General features: G+C 47.4%; 1 protein-coding gene across 1 annotated transcript; it reads left to right on the forward strand.

Moving 5' to 3' along the window:
• Nucleotides 1–1024: 1024 nt before the first annotated feature.
• On the forward strand, nt 1025–10015 carry GABARAPL1 (GABA type A receptor associated protein like 1). The gene is made up of 5 exons (XM_030960613.1): nt 1025–1233; nt 4827–4905; nt 5895–6013; nt 7360–7421; nt 9587–10015. The coding sequence occupies exons 1-5, from the start codon at nt 1144–1146 to the stop codon at nt 9594–9596; spliced, it is 360 nt and encodes a 119-aa protein (XP_030816473.1). The 5' UTR covers nt 1025–1143; the 3' UTR covers nt 9597–10015.
• Nucleotides 10016–13712: the final 3697 nt, after the last annotated feature.

The following is a 13712-nucleotide window of genomic DNA, read 5'->3' on the forward strand; positions in this document are numbered from 1 at the left end:
TACAGCTAAAACACTTGCACAGAGAGAAGATCAGCCTTGGCAAAATTCTGCTTCCTCTAGGTAAAGTATGCAAGGAAAGAATAAATTAACACAATCCAACTCATTGTCCCTAGGGTAGCAGCAATTGATTTTTATCCTGATTTGAGCATGCTGAGCCATTCATTAATACCTGCTCTTCTGCTGATCAGTCAATAATTGTGAGTGATCTACTCCTAGGGGAAAAAACCCAGGTATTTACACATAAACACAGCACGTGCCAGCTGAGTAACTGGGCCGAAACTGGCTCGCTGTTTTGGCTTGTCTGCAGACCTTTAGGTGTCTGCTGTTTGCAACACGCATCTGGTGTGACACATCACATGGCACGCTTTCTGCCGCCGAGGTGCTACTAACGAGGCAACAGCCCCGATCCAGCAGCCACGGGGACGAGAACAAGCAATTATTTTTGTGTGCGCGTGTCACACCTCGCAGCCGCGGAGAGCGCAGGTCACATTCCCTCGGACCAGCGGGGGCATTCGGGCCTCACCCGAGGAGCCCCGAGCCGCGTTCCCCCAGGTGCGGTGCGGTGCGGTGCGGTGCCTCGGTACGGCTGGGGCCGTGTTCATCACCCTGATTCACGCTGCGGAGGGCGGGCGGCGCTCTGCTGCATTTAAGCTAAAAAAAAAAAATAGTTTTTAAATATTTATTGTTTGTTTGTTTGTTTACGCATTGCCGGGCAATAAATCTCTGCACGAACGGGACGCGCCCTTTCCTCTCCCCTCACCTCTCCCCATCCCGGGCACCGCGGCGCCTCCCCGTGACGTCAGAGCGCGGCTCGGCTCGGGGGGCACCTCCCCGTGACGTCAGAGCGCGGCTCGGGGGTATCTCCCCATGACGTCACGGCTCGGCTTGGTGGCGGGGGCGCCTCCGCGTGACGTCACGGCTCGGCACGGCGGCGGGGGCTGCTCCGCGTGACGTCACGCCGCCGGGGGTCGGGGCGGAGCCTGGCGGTGACGCCAGAGCGGCGCTGGGTCGGGCGGCTCCGGGCGGGGCGGGAGTGGTCGGAGCGCGGCGGGCGTCGGGGCCGGGCGGAGCTCTGTGCGCAGCGCGGCTGGGGCAGAGGCAGCGCAGCAGCAGCAGCCGCGAGCAGAGGGACAGCCCGGCGCCATGAAGTTCCAGTACAAGGAAGACCACCCGTTCGAGTACAGGAAAAAAGAAGGGGAGAAGATCAGGAAGAAATACCCCGACAGAGTCCCCGTGAGTGCGCGCTGCCCGGGCGGCCATGGCTGCGAGCCCGGGCTCGGCCGTCTTTGTTTTCCGTGCCGGCCGTCGGCTGCTGCTCGCCTTCTTTTGAAGGCGAAAGAAATGAGTTTAGTGCAGATGATGGTGATCTCGCTGCTCTGATTCAAATCCCCGGCTGCTTTTCTCCTTCGCGCGAAGCTGGGGCTATTTATGATGCTCGGAGAGCTGCAGTGTGGGTGGGGGGTGGAATCCACCTTTTCCCCTGGGATCCGCAGTAACTCCAGTGGGAACGCTGCTGATCTTTTTCTGGCATGCGTGGGGTTGAGTGGGGAAGGAGCTCACCCTTGTTTCTGTGAAAATGGAGATCAGTGAGTGGGCTAACCGAGTACTCTTCATGCTAAACGCGGTCTGCATCCGGGTCATTTCATACGTCCCTGTTATTTTTATTTTTACTTCAGTTTGGCATGTCCTTTCGATATATTACTCTTTTCCTTTGCATGAGCAAAAACGTGATGCTTCTCAACCCTTTTGGCCTCCCGTTTAATCATCCTGTGGAGAAAATGTCGCTTGGAATGCAAGGTCATCTAGCTAAATTTTGCTTCCTCATTCTTAGGCCCCTTAGGAGTGCCTGTGGGGAACTTCTGGCTTCGTAATTCCGAATAATTATTGGGACAGGGAAAAAAAAGAAATTACAAATCTAATTAAGTGTAGAGTGTTTTTTTCCTTTTTAATAAATATTTTGCAAGTATTGTTTTTTTCTGTCCCCACTGGAGAGGTCTGCCCTAGATTTACTGCACAGGTGTACTGCATTCATAAAAACTGGGATCGCCCTGTAAAAGTAATGACAGAGAGGGAACAGTTATACTCCATATTTTCCCTGCAGGCTAACAGCATGTTTTATCTTGGGAGTGACCCTCAATTAGACTTGAAAAAGTGTTTGGAAGTCAGTGTTTGGGTGCCTTTGTTCTCTCTGTTTTTGGGAGCATAGGTTGAGCATGCAGCTTGAAGTGTGTGGGGTTGGGTATTTATGATGAGGGCTCTGTAGGGTGAGAGAGAAGGTGTAAATTGAGGATTAACGTGGCAGATTGCACAGCAGGCCATGACAAATGTGTCAGGAAGAACCCTGTGGGGAGCCCAGGACGAGGCCCAGTCCGGCAGGAGATAAAGGAGGTCAAGATAGGGGGGGCATCAGCAGAACTTTGTGAAGAAAACCAGGACCAGAATAACAGGGTGTGCTGGAGTTAAGGATCATTGGAATGATGCATGGCAAGGCCCAGACGTGAATTATTAGGGATAGCCTCTTGACAGAGCTGCATACAAAGAAATGAATGCAGCACTCCATTCTTCACATTGCTTCTGTGTCTGCCCTTCCTGACAGCAGGATCCTTGAAGATGTCATCCTTTTGGCTGCCTACGCTGCAGTGCCGTGATACATTTCAGCATTTTGATGAGATTTCGCTGCCCTGCATTGTCACAGTCACCACTCAGCAACAGCTCAAATGTAGATAGTCTGTATTCTGCCCTTAGGATTTATCTTGTAGGTTTTTTTAAGTATGTGAATGGTTTAGTGCTTCAGAAGAGACAACCTGCATTATCCAGCAAACTGACTGCAGTTGCCAGTCAGATTAGCAGAGCACCTCCATTCCTTCTGTGCATCTTTGCAGGAGGGAGATGTTTCCTAATATCTCTTAAATCAGTGGTCATCTGGTTTAAATCTTTCCTAGGGGCTTGTAAGCCCAAACACTCACCTTGTTCTCATAGGCATGACTTCTTTTCCTTTATTATCTAGTGATCAATCTACAAGCCCCCTCCTTTCCCCTCCCCCCGCCTCCAGTTAGGGTAGTCACAGCAAGCAGTTTGGCTTCTCAGTAGGTCTCTTTAATTGGAGGCAAGAACTAAAGGTTTCTCCCCACTGCAGTTTACTGTGTTAGATACTGCTTTGTTTGGCTGTGCTGGTAAAAAGTGTGAGAAGTGCTGTTGCTGTTCAGTGAGATTGTGGTACTGTCCTTCCCTCACAGCATTTACCAGCTGCATCTTGTACAGAAATGCATGTCCTACCTCAAACTGCCTGAAGGAGCTTGAGTGCCTTGTGCTAACTTGGATGCTTGAAAATCTTGAAGTAGCTGAGGCAACCATGTTTCTATTTTAAAATCAAACCTGGAAATTTCAGGGGGTTTGGCTGTGCTGACCACATTGAAATGGAGCACAGGGAAAAGATGTCCTAATTGGTACCTCTCTGGTGTGAGATATTTTGCACACACTGCTTGGCTCTAGAAGGATTCAGGTTAGCACAGCACCATGTCCAGGCTAAAATACACCAAACTCATGATAACATTTTGTTCTGGTGTGGTGTCTCACTGGTGGAGCAACATTGTTTTACTTCCAAAGAAGGCTTAGTCCACAGCCGTTCAACCCTTTCTCTTACACAACAGCTGTATTTGCTGATTTGGGTTGCCAAAGAACAATGGGAGCATGGAACCCTTAGAAATTAGTCCCACAGCGTTTCAGGGGGACCATTTACTAGTATAGGGCCTAAGGGAATTAAAAAGTTTACAAAGTTCAGAAAATCCAGCTTTAGATTTAGTTTGGTTGGTCAGAATGGCCTCTGCAGAACAGCAAGCCACATAGATTGAAACACGATGGATCTTTTACCAGTTCAAAAATACATATCACCAAAAAACCTGCTTTTTTTTCCTGCACAAACACAGTAGTTCCAAAGGTTTCAATGGAAAAGGAGATCAGGTCACTTTGGAATAATTCCTGTTTCTGAGGTAAATATTTTGCCTAGCTCTGCTAACAAAAATTATCTTTTAGCAAAAGACCTCTTGGTCTGTTTGATCTTAAAACTGCTGAGCTTTGTGTTTTTCTGTGTTAGAATATAAGGAAACTGGTATTTTTGTCAAGAGATCTCAGTGGGTCCAGTTGCCCAGATGGTAGGCTGGTCTTAATTATTGTATGTTTACTTGACTAAGGAAATGTCCATAGCTACGTGAAATATGGATAATAAACTTAAAGGATATGAATTTCAGAGTAGATGATAACTCCTGAAGAACAGGAGATTAAAAAAAAAATTCCCCAGTGATCTGTAGTTTCTCTTTAATTCTTTGCTTCGTTCTAGAGCACTTGGTGTTGGTTAAAGTAGAAATTAGGATGTGGGACTCCTGGGAGTAGGGCTGATTTTGTGCAAGGCAGTTTGGAACTGTAACCTGGAAACAGTTTAACTTACTTGTGTTCGTGTATTAGCCTCCTGACAGCTTCTTCACACAAAATTAACCTGAATTGGGAACATCAATGTGTCCTAATTATTTTTTTTCCTCAGCCGTTATGGTTTATTTTTATGTCTTTTCTGGACTCTTTGCTTACTTACACCATGCTTACTGCTGCAGGCCTGGGCTCCCAGCACAGCTATTGGGAGTGATTTTGGATTGTCTTCTGTTCTTCTTCTTTAAGCCATCTCACCTGTGTGTTCTTTAATGTTGTGTATTTGTTACAGATTATGTACGTAAAGGCCTGGTATCAGAGGGTAGTATCCTTACCCACTGATGCTTTTTGGACCATTTTGGTTTATGATACTTATCATCAGTTTCTTTCTCTCTCTCTCTTTCCAGGTAATCGTGGAAAAAGCACCCAAAGCCAGAGTACCTGACTTAGACAAAAGAAAGTATCTCGTGCCTTCTGACCTCACAGGTAACAATGCCTACCTCCTTTCTTCCTGATTTTCAGTGAGAGGGTCTCAGAAGTGCTTTTTACTCTGTGATCAGCACAAAGAAAATATCCAGACAGGCTCAACATCTCGTTTATCTGCTGTCCTTGTTATATTTACACCTTATAGCCTGGATTACAACATGCAGAATTCTCTGAGATCTTTTGAGGTATCTCACTGACTTAGCTAGCGTGTCACAGCTGAGTTCTAACCATGACAACAGTGACTAACTAAATTGTGTATCATGGCCAGTCAATGATGACCTAGCTGCAGAGTTGCCAGAGGCTGTACTCTTGTTGCAGGAAGAGACAAGTTCTTGCAATAGTTGCATCCTTTTTCCACCCCTGTAGCTGTAGTCATAGCTACAGAATTCTTTTTTCTGAATGGTCATGGTGATCTTGAGTGTGATTACATCTGTTTTTATTTAAGAACATGAAGAAGAACAAGAACATGAGTAAAAGGAACAGCATTTCTTCTTCTTCTTGCAGTATTTAATGGACTGTGAAAAACTTTCTTGTGCAACATAGTTCAAGTAAATAATAAGGATTTTTTTTTTCAGGAATGATATAACCATTTACACCAAGGCTAAATTCTCCAAGGTGTCTTTGATCTGTAGGATTTAAAGGTTACCTAGTTAAAGGTCTTCCCACTAATTCCCCTCAGTAGAGCATTTCATACCATAGTAGATGGAGTGTGGATTTAGAGGGGACATAGCATGGGGTGTGTACCTGTGAAACTGCCAGCTCTGACTGGATTGGCTGCTCATGTGGTTACAGTCATGAAGTTACTGCTTTCTTCTCTTGTTTTTTTCCTGCATTGTTCATGTTCCCCTTTATATACAGCATGTGACTTCCACCACCAAAAGAAAACAGTCATGGTTAGGGTTAAAATACAGATATAAACAGCAGCAACAACAAAAAAACCCCCTCCAACATTCCTTCTGCATCTAAAGGCATCCTTTGTTCCTCTTCAGTTGGTCAATTCTACTTCTTAATCCGAAAGCGGATCCACCTGAGGCCAGAAGATGCTTTGTTCTTCTTCGTCAATAACACCATCCCTCCCACCAGTGCTACCATGGGCCAGCTGTATGAGGTAAGCCTGGCCCTTTTCTCTTGCCTTTCTTTGGCAGGAGCAATGTCCAGAAGTGTCAGTGGTTTCAGCTTGGTCACAGATGCCTGAACATGGGCACCCTCTTGCCCTGAGCTGTATCCCATCACCTGGTCAGGGGAGTTTAATCCCCCAGTTAGGAGCCTGGGGAGCCTTATCAATTCAGCTTGTTGTTTGCTGTTGAAAGGGCTGTGGCAAATACTTGCCCCAGCAATGATCTATTGCTCCTACTACTTTAACAAAGTATTGAAATAAACCACTTCCTTTTCACAGATTGGGGCTGGGGAGCATGGCAAACATAGGTTTTGCTGTGTATACAAAAGAGATTTCCTTTTAGCCAGTAAAAGTAAGTAAAAAGCCAGTAAAAGGGCCAGTATGACTGGGCATCCATCTGCCTATGAATACTTTCTTGGGGAACACTTATTCTTTGTCTAGAATTACTTTTTCCTCACTTGTACTGTGTAAGTGAGGATTACATAGGATGCTGCAAGCACTGCTGCCCACTATTTCTACTCAGCAGTGTTATTTGATCAATCTTAAAGGCATATTGGATGCCCATATTTCTCAGCTCTATAGCCATTATATCATGAGTGCCTTGCAGCCTGGATTGATTTCTCCTTGATTTCTCCTTCTGCTGGGTGTTTTAATAAAAGAGCTCTGGCGTGGTGCTGTGAGCCTTGTTTGGCCTGTCACTTTTTGACAGTAGCTGGATACTTCATCAGTCTGTGTAGTGATGAAGATAATAAAAGATAACACAGGCAAGGTGCTTTCCAAATCTGAACACGTCAAAGGAAAGTGTCTGACTGCCCAGAGCTGAGGTCAGATCTCTGTTCCTGGCACTCCACAGGATTTTTGTGTCAGTGTAATCACTTAACATATCAGCTCTACTACTCGTATGTAAAACAGGACTTCGAAATACAGCCACTTGTCAGAGTGTTCTGAAAAATTAAAAATACCATCTAGAGGTAATTTTTGACTTAATCCTTCCAAGTTAAATACTTCCAAGTCTCTCTCTCGATCTTAAGACCATACCACTGCTGAGATACTGGTGAACAGTCAGAGCTGTTTCTGTTGCATGCTTGCAACACAGCCTGGCTGTGGCTCTTCAGGTAAATTCCCTGTGTACAGAAATGTGTCCTGCCTGTGTGTAGAAGCAGAGCTGTGGCCAGAGTTCTCTTTGGTCTTGGGAAGTGAAGCCTTTGATGCAAATGGAGAGGAGCAGTGAAAGAGAAGTTACCTGCTCGTGTTATGATGATCTCTGGGTTGAGCTTTCTTACATGCGGTGAGTTCCCAGCTTTGGCTCCTCACTTTGTCCCTTTGTCCCCTGGCAGGATAACCACGAGGAGGACTATTTTCTCTATGTGGCCTACAGCGATGAAAGCGTCTATGGCAAGTGAGCAGCAGCCCCCCAGGCATGCAGGCTGGATGGACTGATGGAATGGATTGGTGGGGAGGGGGTTGCTGAAGAGGCAGGAGGAGGATGCATGAGAAGAGAAAAAGAGAACTGGAAGTGAACCACATGCACAATGTCATCAGCTTCCACGCATTAATTATCACCATTATTTTTTAAATTGAGGGGAGTCAGGGTAGGGGGACAGGATGAACTTGAAGACTAAGGAGTGGTTCCACGCTGGGGGGTGGGGAAACTCCACTGTTCACAATTCTTCTCTTGCCACAGCTGGAAGTAGTTAGTGCTGGAGGCTGCTAGACAAGCCAGTGTAGTGAAGCTCCAGGAGAGTGGGCAGGATGGCCATTTTCATGTAACCTTTCATTGGATGAAGAAGGCATGCCATGTATTGTCACTGACCTTGTCCTGTCTTGTCCATGGCCCCCTTTCAGTGAGATGTGAAATACTTTACTCTGCCCACACAAGGCTGTCCTGTGCTGACAGTCCTCCTTCCAGCTACTACCTGTGAATTGTTCTGAGGGTATTGTGTTTCCCATCATTTCCATCAGTGTTAGAAGGGCTGGTAGCTCTGTCCATCAGTATTAGAAGGGCTTACTCTGAGGGCTGGGAACTCCTCAGCTGTGAGACATGAAGGCTGGGGAAAGGAAGGAAAAATTCTGCAATTTCTTTTTTCCTTTGTTGCTTTAATTGCAACTGCTGGACAGAAAAATGACCCTTTTGTTCTTTTCAGTATAGTCAACTGATAAACTCATAAGCACAGGCCTAGAAAGGACCTCAAGAGCCCACACCAGCTCTGAGACAGGACTGAGTATCCCAAACATGCCCACCATGGCTGCTCATCAAACTTGTTCTTACTGAACTTCACTGAGGAAGATCCTGGAGGCTGCTGAGATTGTCTGTTCAGTTCCTAGCTAGCCTACAAGTGAGATTGCTTTTTCTGATACCTAACTTTAGTCACCCTTGCTGTGCATTAAGGCAACTAACTACTAGTGGTCTTGTTTTTGGTGAACACAGAAAATTATCTATCAGTGTTGTCCTTGTACCAGTCTTCTGCAGATTTGAAGATGTCAGAGTTCCTGTGGGTTTAGCGTTCCCTTCCATGTCTCATCCCTGTACAGCCCTTGCGCCACGTGCACAAGCGTAGGAAATCAGTCACTGCCACGTGTGTTCTGCTGGCTTTTTGTGATTGGGTAACAGTGCCTCTCTGTGCCACAAGAGAGGTTCTTTTAGACTTGAAGGGAAAAGGGAATAGGTTATCTGTAGATTTTTTTTCTTATTTTATTTTAAGCCAGTATTGTTCTTAGGAGGGTGTCAGATGCTGTGCAAGCCTTATGCTGTCATGCCAAAGCAGTTTCTTCTCAGTGGCAGGAACAGCAGATTTTCCCATTACTGCCGTAACTATGATGAAGGAATAGGTCTTGGAGAGTGAGCTGACTTTCAGGAAAATTCTGGGGTCTTAACTAAAAATCAGAGAGGTAGGCCTGAATTACTGTAAACATTCCTACATTTAAAAGAGGGACCAAGAGGGAGGAAAAGAGAAGAAGGATGGAGAATACAGGTGAATTCCAAATTAAGTTGAAGGCATTTGCTTATTTGTGAAGTTAGATCACCATTCCCTGTGTTCCTCAGGAATGAGAAATCAAGATGAGTGCTCCTCTGAGTGTGGGGAACAGGAAATCAGGTTTCAGCCTTCTCTGACTGTTGTTACATGGAGGTGGCATGAGGCAGGAGAGCTGATGGGAGTGTCAGGTGGGAGTTACTGGCAGAACTGTGTGAAGGTCAGGGAGGGCAGCATGGTGGGGTGGGAGGCTTACTGCCTGTGTGGGTGGGAAGTACCAGAAGAATGGGAGAGAAGGGAGGAGCCACAGAGGATGCAGACAGAGTAGTCAGAATAGGCAGACAGAAAATGAGGGTGCAGATGATGAAGTGGTTGGCATAATATCCCTAGTATTACATCCTGAACTTCAGGTTTGCTGTTCCATCCTGTGTTCATCTGGAATAAATGTGTTTGGGTGAGTTGTACCTACTGCCAACTTGGATAACTGCACTGCCTGCACTGCTCAGTCCTCTCTTTTAGAGTTACTCTCCTTCAACTACCAGGCTTTCTTCACATCCTTTGAGTGCAAATCTGCATCAATCTCTTGTTTTAGGAAGCTCTGAATATTCTGAAGCAGAGGACAGACCCAGGAGGCTTTCTAGGATAAAAGAGAAGACACAGGCAGATGGTGTGCATCTCTGCTGCTGTCCCACTTGTTCATGCCAAGCACGTGGTTAAGCACACTCAGGGGAGAAAGAGTTGGCATCTGGGGTGCTTAGTTTTGTGTTCAGTCCTCCCCTCCCACTGCTGGGTTTAAATGACACGTGGGACTAATCACAACTGTTTGTTAAGTGTAGAGTTTACGATTTAATTTAGTTCTTTTACAGTTCTTTCAACCGAATTGTGGCATTTCTGGTTTTGTGCTAGTATTGTACAAGGTAATGATGGTAATTTTTTTGTGTTGGTTAGCTGCAGGTTCTTGTAAAATAAAGTTCAGACTAGAGCTTAATCAACTTATCAATAAAGATGCATTTGAAAATCACAGATTGGTCCAAAGTGGGTGACTAGCATTTCTTCCTGATGTGGGCTTGTAAATGAAGGGATGACTTTGCCAGAACTTTTGCTGTTACTTTTTCCCACAATCCCAGGTTTACTCTCTCCTGTCTACCAGGACAAGTCCCATCTTTCCTGTTTTTGGTGATATCGTCACATACACACCTATCTGTATCTTGCTATGCCACTAGCGGGACTTTTAATTAGATCTGATGTAAGAATGATGTAAGAAAGTCTTAAGATGCATAATGAATACACTGATGCATTTCCTGCCATTTTAAGGCCTTGATGGGCCAGTGATGGGGCCTCGGGGTCATCACTAGCCCTGCCTGTCCCTGCCAGGCACCTTGGGCCACCTGTCCTGATGCCTGTGGCCCAGGACTGTTTGTATCTGTCCTGGTGCTGTCCCTGTCAGCCCCTCAGGACTGTGGACACCTCTCCTGGCACTGTCCCTGTCAGCCCCTCAGGATTGTGGCCGCCTCTCCTGGCACTGTCCCTGTCAGCCCCTCAGGACTGTGTCCACCTGTGCTGGTGCTGCTGCAGCAGGGCTGGCCTGAGCTGCCCTCAGCCCTGCACAGCCATGAGGCCCTGCCCTCAGCCCCCCATAGCCATGAGCCCCCTGAGGCGCTGCCCTCAGCCCCCCATAGCCATGAGCCCACTGAGGCCCTGCCCTCAGCCCCCCATAGCCATGAGCCCACTGAGGCCCTGCCCTCAGCCCCACATAGCCATGAGCCCCCTGAGGCCCTGCCCTCAGCCCTGCACAGCCATGAGGCCCTGCCCTCAGCCCCCCATAGCCATGAGCCCCCTGAGGCCCTGCCCTCAGCCCCCCATAGCCATGAGCCCACTGAGGCCCTGCCCTCAGCCCCACATAGCCATGAGCCCCCTGAGGCCCTGCCCTCAGCCCTGCACAGCCATGAGGCCCTGCCCTCAGCCCCCCATAGCCATGAGCCCCCTGAGGCCCTGCCCTCAGTCCCCCATAGCCATGAGCCCCCTGAGGCCCTGCCCTCAGCCCTGCACAGCCATGAGTGCCCTGAGGCCCTGCCCTCAGCCCTGCCCCAGCCATGAGCCCCCTGAGGCCCTGCCCTCAGCCCTGCACAGCCATGAGCGCCCTGAGGCCCTGCCCTCATCCCTGCACAGCCATGAGCCCCCTGAGACCGTGCCTTCACCAGGTCCTGCCAGGCCGGTGGGATTCCTGCCTCATCACCAATGGATGGGGCTGGTCACTACCTCTGGCTGTGCCCCACTGCCTCTGGTGGGTGCAGTAGGACAAGTCCCATGTGCTGTGCCAGCCAAATCCCTCATGGAGCCAAGCGTCTATCCTGTGTCACTGCAGCCCAGGCTGAGGTGGAACTCGCCATGGGAAGAAGTGAGAGAGGCCCAGAGTGCCTGCCATGCCACAAGGTCCTCTAAACGTAGGAGAGCAAAGATAAGGAAATCTGGGATTCCTTGAAAAAGAAGCCTGCAGTAGTGACAAATGAGGTTGCTTTTCCTTGTGGATATCTCTGCATGAGGGGGAAGGAGTCCTGCTGGGAGCTGGCAAAACCAGCGGGTGCCATTTGTTCAGCACCGTGACTCCAAGCCAGGCTCTGGCAGTGCGTGAAGAGGAAAGGGATGCATGCTGTCATCTGGAGAAGCAGTGACAGACGTGCCTCTTCCTGCCCCTCCCTCCCTCCCTCCCTCCCTGCCTCCTTCCATGTCACCTCTGGGTCCCTCTGGCTGAGGGGGCAGGAATGGGCCATGGCGATGCTCCAGGGGCACCATTGGCTCCAGCCCTGTGCATTGAGTGAGGGAGTTGCTTGGAGTGATAAAGTCAAGAATTACAACACTGAAATCCACAGGCATAAAACTTGCTATGCTTAATAGGACCTTCTCTTCCCTCTGCATACAGAGGGGAGCCACTGTGAGAGATTCTGTTGCTGCTACTGAGGGAGAGAGTAACTCATCCTGCACTGGAGCCTGTCCACAGCAGCAATTTCTGAGCTCATGTCCACCACTGTGACTGAAACAAGCTGCCTCTGTATGGCAGAAGGGTGCTGTGACTACAGCCAGATGGGCACAGATGCAGCTAAAAGCATACGCTATTAGCTGAAATAATTTGAATTTCAGTTTCAAATACAGTAAAGATTTTTCTGTGTGGATTGTGGTATTGTCTGCTCAGGTAGAAAAGTGGTATAAAGTATATCTAAGTAGTCATCTCCCACTCCCTCTCTCACCCCTTTCCTAGGAAAATGGTGCCACAGATGTTTGTACCTGCCATGCTGCTTTGCATGTTTGTATCAGTGCCATTGCTGAGAGGCACTAACACAAAATGTGCAGGCCAGTGCATTGCTGAATGTAATTTACCTGGTCCAAATGTGGAATATTAGCTTGTTCTCCAAGGCTGTTTTATTTATAACCTTTGTTTTGTGGGTTATAGAAATGATATTAAAGCAAGGCCTGGGGGAAATTATGAGCTCAGCTGGTTTGGAGAGGTTAAACAATTAATACTCTGCCTTGGTCATTATTGCTGCACCTGGGATCCTTTCTCCAGCTTTCATTTGAAGAAAATATTTTCCTGGAGCAGAGACTAGACAAGTTAAAGATCACTTATTTTGGGGCCTTACAACATCACCATGAAGGACATATCTGGACTAATATAAAATGTCCCAAGTTATGCTAAACACTGATGTTTTCATTTCCATAAAACAGTCATGTCTGAGATGGAAGAAACATTGATTAAAACAGAAATAAGACTACCAGAGGGAGAAAGTCCAGCTCATTGTTGTCACTCAGTCTCAGATGAATGCTTCCCCAGGGTGAGGTGCAGAGAGCGACTGGAGAGCTCATTGCTGACATGGCACTTCCAGGACTGATCCAAGCAGAGCACAGCTGACCATGAACAGCAGCTGCCCCAGCCCCTGTTGCCAATCTTTAGGAGGTGTTTGTGTTCCTGGAAGCTTGCAGGCATCCCAAAGCACAGCCCAGGCCTGGATATAAATGTGTTACAGGAATTAGTTAATATTCTACTGAAAATCTGGATCTTGCAGCACCTTTCCCTAAAGGAAGGGTCTGATTCTCCCTGATTTTGCACTCTGGCCAATGCCATCTGCATGTTGTACTGTTCTTTGGGAATTAAAATATTGTTAATGATTGCTAAACTAGTGCTACATGGAAGCCGGGGGAGAACATAAAGGTCCTAACTTTCAAGTGAGGACATTGCTAGAACTGCAATAAGGTTGAATGTACTGAATTATTAGCTGAAGGAAAAACTGATCTGATTCATTTCCTGACCACTCTTTATTCCCCCCATATCTGGGAGGAGTCTTTGTCAGAGCTCAGGACCCTGTTTTGGCTTCTTGTCACAACCCTCTCTTTATCACTTGAGCTGCCTCCTGCAGTGTCCACACACCATTCAGAAACCTAGAGAACTTTCAGGAGGTAGCAGTGTTTGTGCCTCACCATCCTTGAGCCAATGGATATAACCCTTTCAGTCTGATAAAACCGTGGGTTTGCTAGCTTGCTACTTGACCCCTTTACCATTTTCCATGTAGCAGTAGACCTTGAGGTCAGTGAATGTAAATTCTTACATTAATAAATCCCTACTGTTTGCAGAGGATTTAACTCTCTGCTGTTTACTAGGGCAAAAGCATTCCCACTCGATGTTGCCAGCACATGTGGCAAGTGTCACAGCTGCCACCAAATCTGCA

Source organism: Camarhynchus parvulus, chromosome 1A, assembly GCF_901933205.1.
Source record: "Camarhynchus parvulus chromosome 1A, STF_HiC, whole genome shotgun sequence".
In the NCBI taxonomy this organism is placed as follows: Eukaryota; Metazoa; Chordata; class Aves; order Passeriformes; family Thraupidae; genus Camarhynchus; species Camarhynchus parvulus.

Bases quoted from the DNA above. Each gene is read 5' to 3' on its own strand.
- GABARAPL1 (XM_030960613.1), top strand. From the start codon at position 1,144: ATGAAGTTCCAGTACAAGGAAGACCACCCGTTCGAGTACAGGAAAAAA. The intron at 4,906-5,894 runs GTAACAATGCCT...GTTCCTCTTCAG, and splicing joins CGTGCCTTCTGACCTCACAG to TTGGTCAATTCTACTTCTTA. The intron at 6,014-7,359 runs GTAAGCCTGGCC...GTCCCCTGGCAG, and splicing joins CCATGGGCCAGCTGTATGAG to GATAACCACGAGGAGGACTA.